The sequence below is a fragment of the Paroedura picta genome, chromosome 3 (assembly GCF_049243985.1).
Source record: "Paroedura picta isolate Pp20150507F chromosome 3, Ppicta_v3.0, whole genome shotgun sequence".
Lineage (NCBI taxonomy): Eukaryota > Metazoa > Chordata > Lepidosauria > Squamata > Gekkonidae > Paroedura > Paroedura picta.
Genome location: NC_135371.1, coordinates 42,026,443 through 42,049,479, shown reverse-complemented (window position 1 = coordinate 42,049,479; position 23,037 = coordinate 42,026,443). Strand labels below are relative to the sequence as shown.

Genomic DNA, 23,037 nt, shown 5'->3' with positions numbered 1-23,037 from the left:
AGGGATCTCAACTTCACATCCGGGGGCCTCCTCTTACCCTGCTGTCAACTTTTCACCCTCTGCTGTTCTGAGGCAGACCCCCCCCCCCAAGGTCTCAGAATGGGAATGAGAGGGGATTAAGTCACCCAAGTCCTTTTTCTTCACAGGACTGGCTTCCTCTTGGCTCCTTCTCTCCCACCTGCCTCTGTAGCTTGGTCCTTTTCCTCCTTGGCTGGGTGTGGTGCCTTCATTTTTATTTACCTGTATCCGGTCCCTTTCCCCCACTACATCTGGGAGGCTATAAAAGGAAAGGGAAGGCTTTTACCTGCCTCTTTCCCTGCTATCTCTCTCCTTGCCCATGGTTGCTCAGGATGGCCTCTTGGCTTCCTCCCATCCTGGCCTTCCCAAATCCCAGCTCATTTTGCCTTCTCACCATGCTGGCTACTTTGCCTTCCCTGCTTCTGCCAGGCTCCTGGCTACCTCCCCCTCATGTGGCTCCTGGCTGTTCTCAGCTCAGACAGCTGGTTTGAGACTGAGTCAGGTGTAAGCTCCCAAAAACAGCCCGGCTACAATTTTGTGCAAATCTTAGTTGAAAACTCAATACAGCAGGAACACAGTCACCAAATGTGGATAAAATCAGGCACTGAATAATTACAGAACAAACAATGCCAGTACATCTCATATACCTCTTAGTTAAATTATATTATATTACAGGCGAAGCTCAATTTAAAAGTGGGCCAGGAGTTGGCAACAGACCCCCCCCCCCATATACACACACCACCAGCTCTAGCCAAGTCAGGCCAGGAGTCAACAGAAGCACCCACCCCACCAGCTTTGCTGAGCAGGGCTGGGAGCCAGTAGAAGCACCCCTCACCCATCAGCTGTTGACCCGTGGGGCTGGGAGCCAGCAGCAGCCCCCCCCCCCAGCAGTTCTGGCACTGGTTTTCATGGCAGAGACTGTGCAGAGGCTGGCCTGAAGGACAGACAGTGCTGGCACTCCTCACCCCACTTAGAGGCAGGGAGGCCAACCAGAAGGGAAGGTGCTTGCAGCGGTGTCTGTCAGTGCTCCTCACCACATGCAGAGGCTAGCCAGAAGGGCAGGCAGCCTCGTCAGAGGATGGTGGCATTCTATCCCCACACAAAGGTAAGGAGGCCACCCAGAAGAGCAAGTGGCCATGGCAGAGGCTTCCAGCAGTCCTCTCCTCAAGTGGAGGCAGGGAAGAGCTTCTGATTAGCCCACCCCAAGGGCCAATCAGGGGCCCAGCATGTTGTCAGAAGCACGGTCACGATTCTATAGGTTATAATTCTTTGGATGACATTTTTGTCTGTTTTTAAAACTAAAACATAAGTGTATGCTCTGAATAAGAACATATGTATTGTCTTGAATCCAGTGCAACATGCCTATGAGTAGAATTATTTCAGTTGATGAGGGTTCTCATCTCCCTCCTGTTACTGCATCCCAGAATGCTGTTCTGGGGGGGGGGGGGATCACCTGTCCCCAAAGACTATATCCAAATCATCTAAATTCTTTCAAATGCTCATTTATCAATTTAGCAGGCTCTACAGCTACACAACACTGAGAATGGAAAACATTGTCTTAAAGCACTATCATCATTTAGAGTCAGGAAACTATCTGAAACATGGAGTTCATTTTAAAATCAAAACAGAGATTGGATTTCTAAATCTAGAAATGCCCATGTTTTTGTTTAGCTAACTGGCATTCCTAAACAATTCATTAACTCTTAAATAGATTTTTGTCTTCTACTTGAAACAGTCAAAGCAAACACTTATACACTGAGGCTTTCTTTTTGTTTCATTTAATAAGAAATAAGCAGACCATATCACTGCACAACACTTACTCAACTGAAAATATCTTGAAATGATTTTCATTCAAGTATTAGTACATTTTTCTCATAGCCCAATATAGGTTCCCCTACTTACCTGGTAAATACTGGGAAAACATAGTAAAAGTGCATATACCGGAGCTCTGCTCCACAAATATTAGCTGATAAAAGTTGATTAAACTAGACAAGTTTAGCGGAATATGTCTAATTTCAAAATAGCCCAATGATGGCTGAATTAGAGTCTTTTCTTTTTTAATCATTCAGTTTTGTATTTTAATTAAACATTCAATGTAATGGGGAGGCTAAATCAACTATGCTTATTTGGGCATGGTCTCAATATGCATAAGAAATTAAAAGGGATACATATAGATGGTTTCCCTGAGAAAACATGAATCTATACTATAGTTTGCAGTTATGCTGGAGGCTAGGGAGCTGTCTACAAGTAGGTACTAAGAATACTTCATGGAACTCACAATTCTAAATAAGTGCTACCTTACTTAACTGAGAAGAATATGTAAATCCATATCTCTCCAGCATTAAACAGAGCCTGCATGTTATCTTTTAGTTTGAACTTACTTGCTCTTTGTGACCCTACAATATTTACTCTGCTCATTACAGCATATTGATCAACACTGTTGAGGAAACCTGTAGATTATAACAAAGCTTTTTAGTACAATATAGTTGACACTGGAAGTGTAGCACTGGTTACTAGCCAAAGTTAGGAAAACCTTGTCTCTTTATTCATTTGCTTATCTAGAGTATGCTTCTATCACGGAACATAAAGGAACCATAAATTGTTCTGACAATATTAAATGCTTCTGTGAAACCAATTCAGAAGATTCCTAAGTTGGAACTGAAAAACCTTGCCTAAATTTTATGTGGTAAAGTACATTCGAAGTTTCTGACTCCTATTTACATTACAAATCACAATCCGTGTTGAACTTTTGCATAAGAGAGACAGCTCTGATACTGCAAGACTATAGGTAATGGCTTATCTTTTATAAAGTGTTACATATTCTTAATAACAATCAAGTAGGGCTGATATAAATATTCACTCGTGTACTTTTTAAAGAATGAAAACAAGGCTGATGACAAAACACTTCCCAAACCAAAGAAGTATCTTCCCCTACCCAAAATGTTTCCAACCCAATCTTGATTCATGAAATGCCACAACAGCCAGTGAGATTTGGCTATTTATTTATGTCAGAAAGCCAATCCAGAAACACAGCAATGGCTGTCACATAGCTCTCTTCCATTTTGGGAGGAAAAAAAACCCTGTTTAAATAGAATATTTTCTATGGGACTATGAGATGTTCACAAAAAAGACTACCTTTTGGTTCAGCTCTCATCATAGTCTCTCAATATTTATGTACCATATGTATAGGTGAATACATAATACATTAAATACAACACAACTGGTCTTTCTGGAGAAAAATGCAGATTCTTTTAAAAACAAGAGATTTCTGAATTTATGGAAGCAGTCAAAATAACAACTCACCTGAAATGTGAATTTTAAATTTCCCACTCTGTCCAAAGCCACCTTCTATTACTCCTTCCTCTCCTGTAGACAGCTTGACCTTTAGCCCCACAAAAAGCTGTATGTTGGTCTCTTTTTTAAATAAGGAACGACCAATCACACTGTAATCATCACACAGCTGGAAAAAAGAAAGCACACTAGTTAGTTACAGTATTTTTTTAAAAAATTATACTGGCTATTATCCTATGGAGAGTTTCTCTCAAAGGCTGTGCTTCCTCTTGTGCTAGCACTTCCATTTGAGCAAGATCAATGGTTTTCAAGGAGTCCTTAAGCAACCAGAAGAGGAGGTGCACTTTGTGGAAGAGGCTGTCTAGCCTACACAGAACTTGTCCATAGTTTGGTGTAATGGTTAGGAGTGCAGACTTCTAATCTGGCATGCCGGGTTCGATTCTGCACTCCCCCACATGCAACCAGCTGGCTGACCTTGGGCTCGCCACGGCACTGATAAAACTGTTCTGACCAGGCAGTGATATCAGGGCTCTCTCAGCCTCACCTACCCCATAGGGTGTCTGTTGTGGGGAGAGGAATGGGAAGGCAACTGTAAGCCGCTTTGAGCCTCCTTCGGGTAGGGAAAAGCGGCATATAAGAACCAACTCTTCTTCTTCTTCTTCATAGTATCCACGTCACTGTGTCTGATGTGTCAACTTTGATTGCGGTAGCATGGTCTATTCATGTTTGGATATCATCACCTGATGCTAAAGTCAAGATATGTCAGCCAGCTGTATCTCATTGCATATGCTTATGATATAAAGTTAAAATTAACTATATAGAGAAATGTTTTGTGTATGGGATATGGCCTTTTTGGATGTGGCACCCTGCCTCCCAAGACATTTGCTTAGTTACTTCATTGTCAATGTTTTGGAATCAAGCAAAGTATATTACATAAGGTGTTTTACTTGATCAGTTTGCAGAGGGTTGCTCGGTTGTCCTTGTCATTGCCCCCCCCCCCCCAAGTCTTGTTTCACAGGATTTTCTGTTCCTGGACTGTTTAAAAAGATTTCTTTATTTACAGGTATTTGAATTCAGTCGACTAGTTTGCACACACGTGTTATTTGTGAGGAGAGAATAAAATAATGTTAATATTACATCACAATAAATATAAAATAATAGTGATTTAAACCAATAAAAAAAATAGTATTCAACTTTTCCCACTTCCGGTTCTATGAGGGAGGGAGACTGTGCCAATTTGGCTGGGAGTAAAACCTAAAAAAGGTTTGATTCATGTCAAGTCCTATATTGTAATCTGGGGGCTGGGAAGAAGTCCCAGGAGGCAGAGACACTGAAGGGAAGCCACCCTAGAATCAAGGTGGGTGAAGGAAAGACACAGGATGAGAAAAAGGAACATAAATACAGGCTGAGAAAAAGAAACCTAAGCAAACAGTTGGTAGATAAATTGAGAGGAAAGGATGAGGAGACAGGGAACTTATACATGAAAAGGTTAATAAGAGTGAGTTCTGAATACACTGGACAGCATTTAGAAAGGAGAAGCTGTTTGACATAAAGGATAATTACATGCAGGGAGACAAGAATGCCACAAGTCTGAGAAAACAGAATAAAGTAGATATTGGGCTCAAAAGCAGGAATCAATGGGTGGCGGAGACATGATTTTTTTGAAAAAGAAAAGAAAGCCAGGGCTGTACATTGTTGGCTTGAAGGATGTGGGGAGCAAGGAAATCATAGAGGGCCAGGTCAAACAGAGTGGGCCAAGAAGCCTGGAGGAATTATATACTTTTGTGAGTTGTATAAAAGGGGAAGTCTACCATTTTTGGCATCTGCTTTCACTACAACCTTAAAGAAGCAATATAGACCAAGAAGCTTGTGGAGGAGAATAGCTAAAGCTAACCAGCCACGTAGTTGGTTGCCAGCTCTCAATTTATTATGCACTGAGTTAGAAGATTTAATTCTGCTGCCACAAATATATCAAAACTTCTCAGAAACCTGACATTATTCATATAGGTAGATCTACCTTATCAGCTTTCAACTCCTCACTAAATTCATTTCAACAGATTCACTCACCTGTTTGAATAAGGCAAATTGGTACAATGCCGTTTTTAAAAATTCACCTTTGCAAGAAGTATGTAATCGTGTTGATTTGTTAAACCCAACGTCTTTAACCAGCCGTATTGAATTTTAATTTCAAGATTATTAACCCAGTGGGAGTCACCATGCCAAGTTTGGATTCATAATTAAGCAATCAGGTACAAGAGGCAGCAAGCTTGTTGCACAGTGAAAGATAAACGACCCTCCCTGGGGCACTGGCAAAGCATAAGGTGCAACCAAGTGAGCCTAATCCCCAAGGTGTGAATATCTTCGAATGCTACTAACCCCCTGAAGTCACTCTGCCTCTGTATCATAACAAGAGTCTTGACTTATGAAGAGAAATAAGAAAATATTGCTTTATTGAAGAGAAAGCTACCATTTGTTCCTTCATTAAATCAGCACCGCTGCTCTGTTGTCATGGTGGTACCCCAAAATAAGAAACCGAACAGAAAAACAGAAAAAAATATTTAGCTCATATAGATGAATTTCTTCTAGAGTTTAAAAATATTCAACTAATATATATTATATATACATATATTGTATATGTATATGTATATGTATGTGTGTGTGTATATATGTATATATACATATATATATATAAACAATCATAAAACAGATTAGATGGTCCATAATGAATCTGAGAGACCCTGTTTCAAAATCAAGCTTCGCAATGAAAAGTAACGTTGTAAAAATGAATCATTTACTTTTATTTAAGGACCAGGCCAATTATCCTTTTCACCTTTTCAGTTTTCTGTTCATAAGAGGGCTACTAAGCAGAAAAAGGCTAGGAGAAGGGTTGAGGAAAAGGCGAAAAGTAACTGCATTATACCCTTAATCCTTCCTTTCCCCCAAGTATATGCTGCCTTGGGGCTCATGATCCTCTAACTATCTGTCAGGTCCAAGGCTATGATAATGATGCACCAGGGTCCAATTCAGCTAAAATGCTTCTCTTGGCTATAGCAAAAGAGGGACAGGAGCTGAGCACCACCCTGTACCAGCTACTGTTCCATAACTCTACTCCCGTTTAAACTGGGGGTCACAGCTGAACTATCCTCCTCTGCTTCTACTCTCAAGTCTTTTAAAGGCCTAACCAGGTTTGGGATAATTCATCTACTCAGAAACTCTTTGAAAGTATGGCCAAGTCCTTGAGGGACCAATAGTACCTTCTAAACATTCTCTGCCCTGCTGATCCCCTTCCCTGCTCCCTTAGTAGAGCTTCCAGACAGCCAACTGACTGCCAAAGAGCCAGTTCAGTGACTGGCTGACTCTGAGTGGTCAGCTGCTATTGATTTGCTAATTAGTGTCTGAATCTTTAACAGGTATCTCCATGTCCTCACTGGGTCTGGTAGATGCCAAAAAAGATGGAGGCCCTGATGTCTTCCATGCTATCCCTTAACAGAAGGCAACAATAATAAAAATAAAAATAGTAATATAATTCAACAACAGCAACAGAGCAGAATCCAAAAAGAAAAAAAGAACCATATTTTGCTTACCCTTATGGGTAGAAAGTCAGAACAATTGATTAATCTCATTTAGAGCTCACCTTTCTCACCAATGCCCAAGGCGGATTACAGAATTAAAAGCAATGATATATTTAATGCATACAACCGAACAATGCCATAGAACCGGACCAAACAAGAGTCAATTCTTGATCTACAGCATGTACCCAGTATCAGAATAATACAAAATTGAATAAATGCAATATAAAACTATGTCTGATCAAGAAAGTTTAGCTCTGTGAAAGCAGGAATGTTTTTTAAAAACCTATCCTTTTAAAAGATTGTCATTTTCAACACCCTGTAAGTCAGCTCTGACTGCTGCACCAGCAGTTTAGCTTCAATCTTTCGATTCTGCCTTTAGTCCCCTCTTCCTCCTCAGAACAACTGCTATGGGAATAACTGCATCTGCTAGCTGGACAGCCTTTTTGGATTTGGGTTCTCTCTTCCACTCTTCCCCCTCTTCTGGCCATAAAATGTGAAGTTTAAAAAACCTACTGCTGCAAAGATAACAGCGGATGCCTACTCGTCTTCTGAGGCAGCAGACAGGGGCCTCGCAGTGAGGGCAGACTAATTTTATTAACTTCAGGGAAACTTCAAAAAGCTTAAGGGCTTTAATGCCAGACAGAGGCGACCCCAAAAGTCAGTTTAAGTGGTGCATAAACAAAGGATTAGGTCAAGAAAAAGCTGAAGGCTCCTTGCATTTCTTGTTTATATTGTCATATGACCTAGTGGGAGGGGAAGAGGGTTGCCTTTCTGACTTTAATCCTCCATGGTGTACAGTGGCGCTTCAGTTCACTGACCTACATTACAATAATATTTTTTTTTAAATTTATGGGCAGAGGTGCAGCATCAAACTCACTTAAGGAGTTAAAAAGGGGGAAATGAAAATGGGAGGGGGGGCACAAATGTTTCTGACTAGTAAGTCCCCTTTCTCTTGCTTAGGCTGGATCAGCAGCTTAGAAAGGGATTCCAAGTTCAAACGGACAGTTTCTGTCGCTCTTGTTTTATGGCTTATACCAGAGGACACAATACCATTGATTTTTATGAAAAATCCCCTCCCCCTTGGCTTCTCTGTTTGCAGGGGAGAGGGGGACCGGGACAAACAGTACTGTATTAACATAGGTGAAGAGTCAGACCCTCTCCCTCTCCCTTACACACACAAACTTTAATACAGAGTACACAGTTTTAAAATCCTTTGATTTAAATATTATTTGCATTGCAGTATTATGTTTGCAGTGCTGAAGCTACTTTTTGTGTGATGAAATCCAGCACAAACTCATGGTTTAATTTCATTGGGGGGAAATGTTCTTAAACAGAACCTCCTCCTCCTCGGAGACTCTAAAAGTCAATTCTGATTTTAGAATAAAGCAAACAGCAGTCAGTTTGTCAGCTTCTGAAACACCTCATTGCTCAGAATGCTCCCCCCCCAAAAAAAAAAAAAGTGGAAGAAATAAGTGGAATAAGTGGAAGGGAAAGAAAATGAGAATGAGACAATATAAGAGTTTTAAAAAGAAGAAATCTGTAAATAATCTAAACAGTAAAGATCCACATAGCATAAATCAGATTTATATTAAAGGGGCTTCCACATAATGCTGAGCCAGTACAGGAACAGAGAGGGAAATAAGGCTGTCAAACCAACAACAAACCTGAAATGGGCAACTTGCAGTTAATAACTTCAGCTCATTGAATACTATGATGGAATTATCTACACTGTTTTTGAAAACACAGAAACTTCAGCTGATGCAGAGTTATGCCTACCCTTGCAACAAAGGTGGCTGCCTGAACATCACACCACTGTATAATATTCTCTTTAGCAGAACATATTTAAAATTTGCAAGACAATCTATAGACACACTGTATTGTAAATGGGAATGGATTTTCACATTTTGTAATCTATTAGACAAAAGTTATCCAAACATACTTTCTTGGTGCACTATGACTTTCCTTCTTATGGTTTTAACAAGGGAAAACAAAAATTTGACACTTACCCCATTAAAAGTTTTAAGTGATCTACACAGATTGGGAGATTATTATTTTATAAGGGCAACTAAATATGTTTCAAAGGAACTGTTCAGACTTAGAGAAAGTGGAGGACGGTCTCACCAACACTAGGTGACGAAAACCCATCAAAACCTTCTACGTCACAGCACTGGCATATGTCAGGACTTAGAAAAGCACATAAGGGAAGCCTACTGTAGGAGAGTTTTCCTACTGTTTGTGCAAAATCAATTTAATGATTGTACCCAAAAAAATTAACTTTTGCCAGTAAGGCCCATTATGCACGGGGGGAATAGCGCGCATTTGGGGTGGAATGGCGGCGACTAAAATCACTCATAACGCACGGTGCCGGCTGCAACCAGCCACAGATTCGGTGCATGCTGCTGAAAAAGCCGCGTTAGCGAAACGCGGAAGAAAGCGCAGCTTCCGGGTGACCGGGGCGCAACCAGAAGTGGCGCTGGGGTCGCCGTGTGCATAATCGGTTACTCTGGGTTTTGCTGCTGTTGCGTCCCGTTCCATGCATAAGCGGTTTGCTTCGCTTCTTCCCCCTCCGCGTTTTCCATGTGACCCAAAATCGCTGTTTCGGCGGCCGTGCATAATGGGCCTTAAGTGACAATCTTGGAGGGTTGGGGGGGTGGGGGTGGGAAGGGGATTTTAATGTTTGTTTTATTGATTACATCTTGATATATTTTGTTTGCTATAAACTGCAACAGGCTACCTGGCTAGGAGTGGCAGCATAGAAATTAAATAAATAATATAATATAATATAGATAAATTCAATCCCACCAAAGATATTTAGAGCCAGAGACTGCACAGTCATTAAACTGTGATTAAGAAAATAAGTTGGACAAAGGAGGAGAGGAGCTAGGTTTGTTGGGTAGGTAGCAGGCATATCAAGTAAGACAAGACTAGTATTTCTGAATCCTAAAACAAAGTTGTGCTCTTTAAAATTGATGCCTGTAATGCCCAGCTGGTCAAGTCTTTGTAAACCATGACCAATGTGGGTTAGATTTAGCAGATCAATAAAATCTGAAATGAATTGTGCCTTATATACAACTGATTGCCTTTATCACTATCATATAGAACCTACCATTGGCATGCATTCTGACATTTCACAAGGAACTCGATACTGGGGCAAAATTCAACATGTTCGATATATCTTCTTCTTTTAACAAAGTGCTCTTAAATGCACAAAACTAAGTTTCAAAATATAGGAAAAAAGCGTAATACAATCTGAAAATTCAGAGACAAGGCTGGGCAGGATTGCCAGCAGTAGGTAGAGAAGCTACTCCTCCCCTCATGAACTGCAGCAACCAAATAAAATTATGCAAAATAAGAAAATACAGGGAAATTTGGAAAATTCTGCACCAACACAGAAGGAGCACTGTTGGAGCTGCAGTGGGGGTGATACCCACGTACCAAGACAGCCTGAAGTAATTGTGTGGGCTGTTGGCCTGCTAAGCCTATCACCATCAGCCCCCTCACTGGAGTGAAGAACCCTGTGGGGGGCATTCCTTTGGGCTGCCGGGGCCGTGGGAGAGCCCAGGGGTGGTTAGGTGCCAGGCTCACCATTCTTGGTAGATGGGATAGAATGAAAGAGAAGTGGAGGCTAGAATCCAAGATAGTAAGTGGAAGGCCAGGTTAAAGTAACCTTGCCTGGGGTTGATTGGCGGGAGGAGCTGGAGGAAGGATAAAGGGAACAAGGTGGGTGGAATAGAAGGAGAAAGTGAGTATGACCAGAGGAGGAGAGCAGACATAGCATGAAGAAGACAGAGAAAGTGGAAGAACACATCAGGAAAGGGAACAGGAACCAGTTAGGACAGACATTTGTTAGAGATGCTGTAAGTATGGATTTCATGCAATAACCATGGTTAAAGTAAATAGACTGTAAATGCCCAATCAATTATATGTATGATTCAAGCGTGGTCCAGATTCTATTTTCAAATCTGACATAAACCTAACTCTGTATCCCTCATTTTCTTCTAAGAAAATAATTTTATAAGCATCTTTATTTCTAATAAGGAAGACACTCACTACATGACTCCTACAGAACTTGATAAAAATTATTAACAAGCATCCAAATACCTATGTAAGCCAAAACTTTGCTTCATTGTACAGCTTAATCCAATAATATCCACAAAAAGGCTATAGGCAATTTCTATCCACAAGCATTGCCAAACTGTGTCTAGTCAGCCAAAGCAAGTAATTTTATTGTTATTCAAAAATAATATATTAATTCTTTCCTTATGGTTGCTTTCAATGGTAAATTTTGTGACTAATTAACCAAGGCCAGGTTGATCCATTTTTTGTAACTTACCATAACCTTCACTTTTCTGCCACTAACTTATCATCTTCCATAATTTTAAACAGGAATGGTATTTCAAATAAGAATGCCATTATCTCCACATTCCTAAGCTTTACAAAATTGCTCATTTGCAAACAGAACTGCAGCCAAAAAATAAATACATCTCTTGGGCTCCTATTTTAATGTGGATTTTAACCTGGGAAAGCATTGTGCCTTTTTATTCATCGAGTGCCCTCATTGCTTGTGTTATTATCACATTTAGCATGCCATTAGCAGCCAAGCACAACCAAACAAACCCATGTTCTGACTTCAAAGCAGATGGAACATTAATTGTGGTAAAAGCAGGTTCTGCAAAGAAGCTCAGCTCACTGCCAAATGCCAACACTGTGCACCAACTGGAATGTTCATGTGGCCGTTTGCGTTGCAGAATTTAAATGGGAAAAGAAAACCAAGGAAGAGCCTATTCATCAATTCTGCACCACACAGGAAGTGGCCTGTGCAGAACCTTAGCAGCAACAGGCCCAACAAGAGAATTCTGACAGACCTAGCTAATACCTCAGTGACGAGCAGAAGCACTGGGGGGAAAGCGAGAAACTGAATGTTTGCAGCAACCATAACACATGGTGATCTATGCTCTGAGTACACACTATTGGGAACCTGAAATAGTGCAGAACATGGGAAACTGTTGGAAGCATTTTAAAGCAAGCATGTTAAACTGTCTCAACAAACAAATATAGCATCCAAACGACTATATCACTGAAACAACTATTAATGAAGCCAGCTGAACATCAATCATACCAAATTTTCACAGACCAAAGAGCTTTGAAGCACCTTAAAGACTAACAAACTTTGTGGCAGATTATGGGTTTTCATGAGTCACTGCTTATCTGAAGAAATGACTCATGCAATCTCACACGCTGCCACAAATTTTGTTAGTCTTTAAGGTGCTACTGGACTCTTGCTCTTTCCTACTGGTACAGGCAGACTAACCCATCTTGATATATCTCCAAAGGACTTCGAATACAGCTTCAGCAGGGAGCAGATCTATATTTTATCACTGGACAGGTCAAAATAAGTAGGCCAGGTTGTGGAGAGCTTTCTGTCCCTTTGTTCTCCTGGTAAGTTAATAGTTTACAAAGGTCTCTCAACAGATGTTAAAGCAACAACATTTTAGAATCTAATCTTGTTTGGGTAAAACATTTTGAAACACAGGCATGCAAGAATTTGCATCCATAGTTCACCTTTCCTTTTTGAAGACCCTGCAAAAGGCTTTTGCCTTCACCCAAACAAATGTGGCAGTTCCGTGCATTTAAAAACAGAACTGTTCCATGTCATAACGCCAAAACTGTAGGGCTGCTGGAAAGTAAGCAGCAATTCTCAAACGTGCTCAGCAGCCTTCAATCCACCCAGCAGACTATTACGATTTATATGGCAGGGCAGTTTCTTATTTAAGGAATTGTTATCATGTATAATTTGGTTGCCTAGAGTTGCAGTCAAACTAAATTTTCTATCAGTGAAGTCAAAGCAAGATCTGAAACCATGATTTGAAGTTGGTTTATTAACTGCAGATGGCCCTAACTATGGTTTTGCACGATGCATGAATGCAGACATCCCGGCTTAATCCTGGCTTGCTCTCCAATGATGAAGTCTATTGCAGTACTGACAGGGAAACCAGCAGAGGCTCTTTGGGGGAAGTGGGATTAAGAGCAAGGACAATGCAGCCAGCATTAGTCAAGGCAACCCAGGGTTTGAACAAACATCTGCAAACTGAGTCCTGGTTTCAAAAGTGGTTAAAATAAACCATGGTTTTATATTGATCCTGAACTGAGCAAGACAGGAGAGAGAAAAAAGCAATCAACCACACTTTGATACGGATGCAGTGAAGTGGGAAACACCAATCTGTTTGACATAATTGTGGCATCCTATATATAAATACATACAAATAAAAAAATCTTCTATACAGTAAAAAAACATGTTCAACTTCTGATTAACCAGTATGCTCAGTTAAAAGGCATTGCCAAGGTGACAAGCTCCTCCCTTTCAGCCACCATACACCTGTGTCTTCACTTAGCATCCTAAAATGCAGAGACATCAACCTGCCAACAAAAGTGCATCTAGTCGAGGCTATGGTCTTCCCAGTTGCAATGTATGGCTGTGAAAGTTGGACCATAAGGAAGGCTGAGCGTCAAAGAATTGAGGCTTTTGAACTCTGGTGCTGGAGAAGATTCTTGCAAGTCCCTTGGACTGCAAGGCGAACAAACCGGTCAGTCCTAGAGGAGATCAGCCCTGACTGCTCCTTAGAAGGCCAGATCCTGAAGATGAAACTCAAATACTTTGGCCACCTCATGAGAAGGAAGGACTCCTTGGAGAAGAGCCTAATGCTGGGAGCGATCGAGGGCAAAAGAAGAAGGGGACGACAGAGAATGAGGTGGCTGGATGGAGTCACTGAAGGAGTAGGTGCAAATGTAAATGGACTCCGGGGAATGGTAGAGGACCGGAAGGCCTGGAGGATCATTGTCCATGAGGTTGCAATGGGTCGGACACGACTTTGCAACTAACAACAACAACAATGACACCTCTCCTGCCAGCCAATTTTATACTTGGTGCCTTTGGGAACCAGCTTTACCCAGGGGCTCCTTGATAGCTGGCCCATTTGTCTGCATGCTGCATGGGGCAGCATTGTGGCTCGGGGGAACAGTGCTGCTAAACATGGAGACTGTCATTAAGATGCTCCCAGTGGGACAGGAATGACTTGTTCAGGTTGCTCTACGAAGAACAGAGCAACAAGCAAGCAACCCCATGACTGATGAGCACTGGTTAAGAAAGTTTTCACTAAACATACACAAATAATAAACATCACTGATTACAGCACATGAAGTACTTCCCATGTCACAGCAGTAAATGTGATGGCTCACTCCTGACCTAAACAATACAATTTACTATATTCTTGGTTGATGATGTCTAACTGAGCACTCGTAACTTATTGAAGGAAACTGTAGAAACTATATCTGAAGCAAGTAGCTTCAGTAGCTAGGTAATCTCTGTTAGGTTGGTTACTCTAATGCATGATATTTAAAATTATCCTAGTTGAGCGATAGAGTTGTGAATGTCCTGCATAGTGCGGGGGGTTGGACTAGATGACCCATGAGGCGCCTTCCAACTCTATTATTCTATGATTCTCATCTACTGGATACAGTCAGCTTGGTCTCCCAGATCTGAGTCTGAAACTAATCAGGACAAAAATGGACATTGGAGCCAGGCTGAACCCCAAAACAATCCTTGAACCATCTCAAATTAGACATCTCCATGCTCTAGAGCAGTGGTCCCCAACCCCCGGTCCGGGGACCGGTCCCAGTTCGTGGATCAGTCGGTACCGGGCCGCGGCTCCTCCTCATTCTCCTCCCCGGCTGCTGCCTCGGGGGCTGCCCTGCCACTCAGCCGCCAGCTCACCTTTGGTGTGCTCCAGCAGCCGCCATGGCTGGGCCTCCCCCTCGGTGTGGCACTGCGCAGCTGCTGCTAGAAGCGCCCCCCGGGGGGGGCGGAAGTCAGGGGCACCGGCAGGAAAGCAAGCAAAGCAGGGGCTCAGGCGGCAGCAATGTCCCTTGGCAAAAGACTACCCCCCTCAGGCCTCAGTAAAATTGACCGGTCCCCGGTGATAAAAAAGTTGGGGACCACTGCTCTAGAGACTATTCCCTGCAAGAATAACATACAGTGGTGCTTATCCAAATACTGGTTCTGGCACCGAAAGCCACCCAAAAACCTGTTTTGCAAAAAAGATTTGGAAAAGGAACTTGAAAAGCTGCCTGCCCTCTGTATGCTGAAATTAGGGTTGGATCACCAAATGTCATATACGTATGTCTAAGGAATTCTCTTCTCTGAGAGGATATATGCTGTTTCCTGGGCCAATGCACAGTTCTTGTGTCAGTTCTTTTGACCGGACACCTCTGTATGTCTTCCTGCAGGAGGCAGTCTGGGGTGTGGGAATATGTCATTTGGGGTCCAATGGTTGCTTTGGGGTGCAGCCTGGCCCCAGTGTTTGCCTGTGATTGTCCTGAGGGAACCCCATTTTGGAGCAGCTGCCACAAGAATTACGCTTTGGACCAGGAAACTGCATATGTCCTCTCAGAGAGGAGAGTCCCCTAAACGTGGGGGAGAATGACATGTGGTGATCCAAATCTTATTTCAGATGCAGAGGGCATGCAATCGCTCCAGTTCCTTATTCATATCATCTTTGAAATACAGGTTTTTTGATGGCAATCCAAATAGAAGCTTGTGCCAGAACCAGTGTTTGGACCAGGTACCACTGTATGTCTTCCTGCTGGGGACAGTCTCCAGTATAGAGATGTGCTATTGAGGATATGCCAAAATTGTTTTGGGATGCAGCCTGGCCCCAGTGTCAGCCTGCGAGATTGTCCTGAGGGCACTCCATTTTGAAGCAGCTGGCACAAAAACTTCACAAGAACTGCACTTTGGACCAGGAACAGCATATGGCCTCTCAGAGAGTCGAGGGTGTATGATATGAGGGTGTATGATATGTGGCAGTCCAAACCTTATTTCAGATGCAATGGCCATGTAGTCTTTCCAGTTTCTCATTAAAATCTTCTTTGAAATACAGACCTGTTGGTGGGATTTCAAATAGAATCTTGTTGTGCCAGAACCAGTGTTTGGACCAAGTACCACTGTATGTCTTTTTTTCAGAGGATAGTATCCAAAGTATGCAGTTCCTATTATCAGATTCTTTGATTCTAGGTTAATATGATTCAATCAAACCTTTCCTATCTCCTTCCCTTACATTTTCCCCACAGGGTCTATTTGTCTTATTAACACTTTTTAAAAAAAAACAGTTCATCAGCCTTACAGGGTGAACTTACCCGTTCCACTTGTCCATCCTTATGTTTCAGCTTGTAAACTTTCAGTTTTGGAAGACATGTTTCCATATAATTTTTGTCTTCCATCCCTTCTAGTAGTATCCCATGAAATGCCAGCCTGCAAGTGTTTGCATGAATATCCGTATCCAGTTTTGAACCAATAACAAGACACAACTTAGGACAAGTAACTGGTTTTTCAAACTCTAATAAGGCCCACTGTTGTTTTGGGAGTTGTCTTCCCCCCATTTGATCATTCTCCTTGTTTTCCTCTGAAGGGTTTGAGTCTTTGCAAAGATATTCCTCTTGATAAAGATATTCTTTTTTAAAATCAAACTCATTCTCCAGGGAATCTTTGTTGAAGTCATCTGAAGCTGGGCTGAAGAACATTACTCTTCCCATAACTGTCTCATGACCAACTGTGATGTGAAACTTTGCCTTGGTTTGAAGAGCACCGCGGAAATATGAGATTTTGTTTAAGGATATTATAGCAGCATGAATCGTATGGAGAGATTCAGGTGTACATACAAGACCACGTTCCAATAGTTTTGGATCAAACTGGGTGACACAGATTCCTACCCTGTCACCCTGCATGGCATATGTCACTGGAGTATGGAACATCTGCATGGACTTGACTTTCTTTGTTACCTATATATGGGAAGAAAATTTAAGAAAATTAGTCATGTCTTTGTTATTAATTCAAATGCTGTCATCTTTAGACATCAAGATCCTGTGCCCCCATAGAGAGTCACAGATATAAATAATATAAATAATGACTTAGAAAATCTACCCTAAATGATTGTCACTACCCAGGATTTCTTTTTAACTGTTATCAACCTTTCTACTAGAAAATGACTACAAGAATTTTTTCTTTTGGATCTGGTATTTCTGGTGATGCCTATAAAAACAGTCGATTTTCTTATCTGTATCAACAATGCATTAGTTGAGTGTTCAAACACTTTTGAACAAAACACTTTTGTTGCAGAGTTATGAGCAATCCTGGAGTTAAAAAAAATTATTTAGTGTTGTCCTTTATTTCCATTTCTTCTTATGTCCATATATGGATGGGCATAAACCTACAAAGGGAAGTTCAGTTCAGGGTGGCCCACAAACCAAACCACAGACCAAATGGATTCCAATGGGCCTGTTCAAACCAAACTGGTCCAGCAAGGCTTCCTTTCCTCCTGTCCAGGGCTTGCTAAGGCTGGGAGAAAGGGGGTGGGGATTAATAAGGACCTGATGAGCCGTTAGGTTTAAATGACTGCTAGCCATTTAATCCTTTGGCTTTGCTCCCCAGCAAAACCAGCTGAGCTGTTTGGTAGATGGCTACCTTCAAAGGTGAAGCAAAATTGAAGGGTTAAATGGTTGCCAGCAGCAGTGGGCCAGCAAGACATAATAAGAAAGTGGTGCATGGGCAAGTATAAATTTATTTTCTAATGTCTCTTAGTATGATGGTTTGTATTTTTAACATATTCATTCAACAAGACAAAAATTCTTCTTACAAACTCATTATATATTCAAGTAGCAGAGATCTCAAGCAATTAAATTTAGGCTTTCTCAACCATGGATTCATGAAATCAAGAGGCTTCTTGACAGCCCTGGAAGAGTTTCCCAAATGGAAGGGAGGAGTTAAATAATTTTAATATATTTTTCAAATGTGTTAAATATATATCAGGTGATATGATCATAAACTATTTTGTCAACCTGCCCCCCCATTGCCAATAATGGGCCTGGAGTGGGTGGGAAGAAGAAGGGTATTGGGTGGGCATGTACACAGCTATGGTTTCCAGCCATACTCTGCATGATCACACCATTTCTGGAGTTTCTCACAGCCTGAAGAATGTTTCAGGGGTTTCTAAACAGTAAAAACGTTGAGAAAGTCCATCCTATTGTCTCAGTTCTCTTGTGAATTCTGCTATTTCTTAAATATTTGATATTTGCTATCATCCACATGGAATGAGAAAATGTAAACAGTAAAGAAAATCTTGAGTTTGACACTAATAAGCTTAGAATTATATCTGTTATTTCACTTCACAAAGTTCTCAAGCTGGAAGAAAAGGATAAAGAAGGCTTTTCAAAAGACCAGAGTTGGTTCAGCTTGATTAGACCAAATCAGTTTAGCAAAATATGAGTTCAATACTTTATAGTTTCTTTTTGTTTTTCAATATATTCTTTGAGAAAAATTTTTTCAAACTTATTCATTGGCCATGTATACCTGCCACTTTCTTTCACTTCTCCAACCAATGTGGCATCTTAATATTTTACAAGAAAGTATATCATTTCAGAAAGTGAAACCAATGCACTGTTTCAAGTAGTACAGCAACCATTTTTACATAAGATTTCTGTTCTCTTAAAACTTGCAGATTATCAACAGTGTTACTCCAGACAGATTACTGACCTAAAAGATATTGTAGGCTGGGATTCGGCCTAAAATTTTAGGCCAGGATTCGGGGAACGGCCCTTCAAAGTCTGTGTTCCTTTTTCCGGAACCAGACACAGAGGGTGGCAGTGGGGGAGACCCTGTCACGCCTTGTGGGATCCTACAGGGCATGATACTCGCACCTACACTATTTAACATCCTTATGTGCCCTCTAGGACAGCTGGTCTGGAGCTATGGGCTGGGTTTCCATCAATATGCAAATGACAGTCAGCTCTATCTCCTCATGTACAGCACCCAGGCTTCCGCTGGATACTTGTCAGATGTTTGGAAGCACGTAGCTGGTTGGTTAGAGCAGAGCTGTCTGAAACTTCCTACTGGAGTTGCCCTGGCCTCCTGGCCTTTTCCGATTCTGAGGACATGGAGGGGAACTGGGGCAGACTCTACGAGCCTTCTGGAAGTGGGGGGGGGGGGAGTGCAGAAGGCCCAGAAACATCCCCCTGCTGCTCCTGTGGGATTCAGGGTGCCAAGGAAATGCTGCTGCCTTGGGAATATTTACTCATGAGTAAGTGATGGCTCTCATCCAGAAATGAACCACTCTGGTAGCTTTACCCACAATCAGGAGGCTACCCTCAGTGAGGAAGGGCTTTCCTCATCCAACTTCCTGCCAGTTTCAGAGGTTTGCTGGCTGGAAGGGGAGCCAGACAGAGTATGCCTGACTGCCAGTAAATTGCTGTGGCCTCTTTCAACTCAGAGAACATGGGGTGGGGGGGAGCTGGGCAGCCTCTGCGTGCCTTCTAGAGGTGGAGGGCTACAGGAGGTCCTGTTACAGCCCCCCTGCTGGCCCTTTGGGAGCCAGGGTGCCCAGGAAAAGCCTCTGCCATGGGAATGTGTATTCTTGAGTAAGTCATGTGAGATTTGCAATTTGCAATCTGAGAAGGGAGGAATGCTTTGGGGGTAGCTATCACAGGAATTGCAGCAGGGGAAACATGCTGATGTGGGTGGGACTGGGAAGATGTAGACTTTCCCTTTCCACATGTATATCACTTTGGTCTTGATGCAATCTTTCCAAGACCATCACAATAAAGCAAATTTGAGACCAATGGCATAAAAGATGGGGAAACTATAGTGGGGCACAGAAACACCATGGGGACATGTAGCTCTCCAGTAGAGAGTTTCCCAATAGCAACTTCCCCATAGAAGAAGAGTACATTTTTATACCCTGTTTTTCACTGCCCAAAGGAGTCTCAGAATGGCTTATAATCACCTTCCCTTCCTCTCCACACAACAGACACCCTGTGAGCTAGGTGAGGCTGAGAGCTCTGAGAGAAACTGCTCTGTGAGAACAGAAAACAGTTTCTAACATAACTGTGAGTAGCCCAAAGTCACCCAGCATGTGAAGGAGCAGGGAATCAAATCCAGCTCACTACATTTAGAAACTGCTGCTCCAAACTACAAATTGCCACTGCCTTAAATACATGTATCTAGAGCAGTGGTCCCCAACCCCCGGTCCGGAAACCGGGACCAGTCCATGGATTAGTCGGTACCGGGCTGCGGCTCCTCATCGTCCTCCTCCCCAGCTGCACCTTTGGTGCTCTCAAGTGGCTGTCATGGCTGGGGCTCCCCCTCGGTGTGGCACTGCGCAGCTGCTGCTGGCAGTGTCCCCCAGTGGGTGGCGGGAAGTCAGGGGCGCCAGCAGGAAAGCAAGTGGAGCAGGGGCTCAGACAGCAGCGGCAACATCCCCCAGCAAACGACTACCCCCCCCCCCCGGCCTCAGTAAAATTGTCCAGCTTTGACCCGGTGATAAAAAGGTTGGGGACCACTGATCTAGAGCACAGGAAGATTATTTTCCTTTACATTTGGATCTTCTGGCCAATGACTTCTCAATGCAATAGTTTCATCTCTAGGGATATGACTGTTGCATCCAAAATGAATACCAGTGTATGCAAGATATATCCTGTCTTCACACTTTAAGACTCTTATATGTAGACCCCATACAGAGGTATTTAATTTGATGAGATCAATGCCAGTTACACTGTGAAACAGTACTACAACACATCACGATGTCAAGTACTACAACACATCACGATGTCAAGTCTTTGCACTTTAAAATTACTGGACATGAGAAAATCATGAATATAAATTATAGTAACCACTACCCATTAAGGAGTATGCATTTTTTTTCTTAGTATACTGTGGTTTAGGTCTCTTGGACCCCCCAAAAGTTTGGAATCACCCCCCCCAATCCCCAGATCCCAGTAACAGTTGAGTATTCAGATCCAGAATGCATTTTTTCAAGATCAATAGACCCAAACCAAAAAACACTGAGGAGAAAAAGCAGCAACAAATGTGCTAAGAACAGATAAAAGGCAGCTCAGCTGAGGTTCTTTTGGGTGGTCCTTTTAAATCAGACTGTCCCAAAGAGCTAGCCAAACAGCAGATTCTGTGGGAAGAACTCTGTTGGGCAGTCCAGTTTAAACCAGAGTGTTCAACAGAGCCCACCCAGGAACCAATCCCTCAGGGAGAGTACTCCATGCAGGCTCTGCTGAGTAGCCTGGTATTGCCAGTAATTCCAGAATACTTCTGGGATTTTTTTCAGGGATTTTTTTCCCAGTTTGCCCCAAAAATCCCAGATACATTTGAAAAGCCAAAATATACGTGAAAAATGCTAAAGTTTTTTTGATATATTTTTGGTTCAAGCAAACCCAAATGCACACCCCTACAAATGCAAACGCAACAAGCATTATATAAGACATATTATTACTTTTCCTATTACCATGTCATTTCATTGTTTTTTACTGATGTCATATCATTTTTCTTCATGATATGCACACTTTGGACCATGCCTAATATATTACAGTCATTCAGACTTCAGTAATCCTACTCCTCATTAGATATTTCCTCATATTGTTTGTATCAAACTACACCATGCTAACTAGATGCCTCTCCCCATGGAATTTTATCATTTACACATATTCACTATGAATTTCAGGGAGAAAGGCAGTAAATAAACAAGCCTCAAAAGAGAAGCACTAGGTATAGCTTAACCTACTCTCCACTGTCACTGCTATGTCATGCTTTTCCAATTCTCTTCCTCATGTATCTGAACTATGTTACTGACATGGTCAACAACATATATCTGCCCAACACCAATCAAGTAACAATGTCAAGTTCATTGAGACCAATCAATAATCAGCTTCAGAGTCACCAAGAAGCAAACATTTTCAAAAATCACAAACTCTACTGCATCATCATGTTTAAGAAAAGGGTGATATCTTGTAATGCCTGAAAATTAATGAGGAAAGAATGTTCACTATTTTTATCTGAATGATCACATTAATGCTTCTAGGAATTATGTGAAAAGGGTTAGAGGGAGAAGCACTGGAGAAATTCATGTGTTCATATACAGATTTTAAAAATGCAGGAGAGATAAATTAAAAGCACCCAAACTGTTCAGGCCCTTAAGATAAACAAATGTGTTCAATATAAGAAAAGAACCTGTTATTTGAAGACCAAAGGAAAAGCCTACTAAGAGTTTCAAAGCAGTCTAACTAATAGAAAACAGCATACAAAAATTCCACTAATGGCTTTTTCCCTGATACAATGAAGCTTCTTTTCCTTTATTTATCCAACTTTCATTAAGTTATCGGTGCTCCATATGCCATAGCTCTTAGCTTTTCAGATAAGAATCCAAGAATCCTCCTACCTCCCGAGCTGTGACTGCACCTTACTGATACAAGAGATAAAGCAACAGAGTTCTTCCAATAATAGGTGGAATCAGAGTAAATACAGAAAACTAGGAAATTATTATATAATGGAATACAGAAAGCAGATTGTAACACGCAATGTGTATGTAGGGGGGAATCCTTGTAATCAAAAAGTTTAAAACATATTTGGTTACCATGACCTAATATGATACACTCCACTTCTGTTAAAATGATTGCCATTTATATCAGTGCAAAAAGTAGATTATACTCACAGAATAATCAAGCAGTAGGGAAGGAAACCATGTGAAAAGACAGATCTTGTTTTACCAAGTGACAAACCACTAGAGGCCATCTTTTTACCAAAAGTGATAATCAAGGAATAAAAGCAATGAAGGGCAAGCTACTACTCAGCAAAAAAAAAAAAAAAAAAAGTTGAAAAACACTTCAACAATATCTCCCAGCTATTCTTTCAGCCATATAGGGGCTGAATTTCAGCTATCCAAAATGGCCGAGGACAGCTGGACAGTAGAATCTAAAGGGCACTGAAAGGGATAGCAGTCTCCTTTTATGCCCTCCAGGTGAACTCACCAATTGCAGAAGGCATTTAACGGGACCACATTCCCTTGGGTTGCCTTTTCCCCCTTCCATTGAAAGCAATGAAGAATGGGTTTACCTACTTAGGGAGCCAATAGAATGAGGCCCCCTGGTCCAGTCTTTTCAAACTTGGCGGGCTTTTTGAGGAGAGGTACCAACAGTGATGCTGCAAATTTGATATCTCTACCTCAAAAAATACCATCAACTTAGAGCCCCAGATACTCCTAGATCAATTCACCATTATTGTTGTTATTGTTAGTTGCAAAGTCGTGTCCGACCCATCGCGACCCCA

General features: G+C 41.8%; 1 protein-coding gene across 1 annotated transcript in view; it reads right to left on the bottom strand.

Moving 5' to 3' along the window:
* Positions 1-23,037, bottom strand: part of EEFSEC (eukaryotic elongation factor, selenocysteine-tRNA specific) — a 199,850-nt gene that overhangs the window by 66,558 nt on the left and 110,255 nt on the right. Inside the window, exons 5-6 of the mRNA XM_077325410.1 lie at positions 16,074-16,715; positions 3,322-3,478 (exon numbers count right to left, since the gene is read on the bottom strand). Coding sequence (XP_077181525.1) covers positions 3,322-3,478; positions 16,074-16,715 — 799 coding nt within the window. The remainder of the gene's footprint in view (positions 1-3,321; positions 3,479-16,073; positions 16,716-23,037) is intronic.